The sequence below is a fragment of the Lichenostomus cassidix genome, unplaced genomic scaffold (assembly GCF_008360975.1).
Source record: "Lichenostomus cassidix isolate B80296 unplaced genomic scaffold, HeHo_3.0 HiC_scaffold_354, whole genome shotgun sequence".
NCBI lineage: Eukaryota > Metazoa > Chordata > Aves > Passeriformes > Meliphagidae > Lichenostomus > Lichenostomus cassidix.
In genome coordinates this window covers 1-915 of record NW_028148015.1, presented here as the reverse complement: position 1 = coordinate 915, position 915 = coordinate 1, and the positions used below count along the sequence as shown (strand labels likewise).

Here is a 915-nt window from a genome sequence, read left to right as displayed (position 1 = left end):
CTCTTCCCACACTTGGGACACTCATAGGGCCTCTCCCCGGTGTGAATCATCTTGTGGCGGATCAGGTGGAAGCTATTCCTGAAGCTCTTTCCACATTCTGCGCAATCGTAGGGCTTTTCTCCTGTGTGGATCATCTGGTGCCGCATAAGATGTGAAATCTGGCTGAAGCTCTTCCCACACTTCCCACACTCATAGGGCTTTTCCCCTGTGTGGATCAACTGGTGCTTAATCAGGTTGGAGCTCACATTGAAGCTCTTCCCACATTCCTCACAATCATAAGGCGTCTCCCCAGTGTGAATGACCTGGTGCCTGATGAGGGTGGAGTTTCGGTTGAAGCCCTTCCCACAGTCAGGGCAGCGGAAGGGCCTCTCCTGGGTGTGAATGCGCTCATGGCGGAGGAGACTGGAGCTGGTCTGAAACCTCTTCCCACACGTGGGACACTCATAGGGCCTCTCCCCGGTGTGGATCTTCTTGTGCCGGATCAGGGTGGAGCTCCGACGGAAGCTCTTCCCACATTCCCCACACTTGTAGGGCTTTTCCCCAGTGTGGATACTGTGGTGTTTGATGAGCACAGACTTCGACCTGAAGCTTTTCCCACATTCCCCACACTTGTGGGGCTTCTCTCTGCCCTGAGGCTTCTCCCCCAGCTCCGAGCTCCAGCTGCATCTCCGGCTGCCTTCCCGGCACAGCGAGGCTCTTTCCTCCTCGCAGCTCCCTGGGCTGCGTTTGCAGCTCCTCCTCGGGCAGCATCTCCGGGCCTTTTCCTCCTCCTCCATCCGCCCGCGCCTTGGCAATGACAAATCCTGCTTTGGGGGAAAAACAAGGGCTCAGCACCTTGCCCTGGGGGTTCCTCCTGGCTAGTCCAGCTCTGCAAGTCTCCCAGGGGTTTGTGTCCATAAAAACCCCAAACCACCA

The 915-nt window shown here is 56.9% G+C and overlaps 1 protein-coding gene across 1 annotated transcript; it reads right to left on the bottom strand.

Moving 5' to 3' along the window:
- Positions 1–5: 5 nt before the first annotated feature.
- Positions 6–855, bottom strand: LOC146420373 (uncharacterized; the record flags this gene model as incomplete). The annotated part of the gene is made up of 1 exon (XM_085048339.1): positions 6–855. A coding segment is annotated over exon 1 (771 nt), but the record flags the coding sequence as incomplete, so codon positions are not given.
- Positions 856–915: the final 60 nt, after the last annotated feature.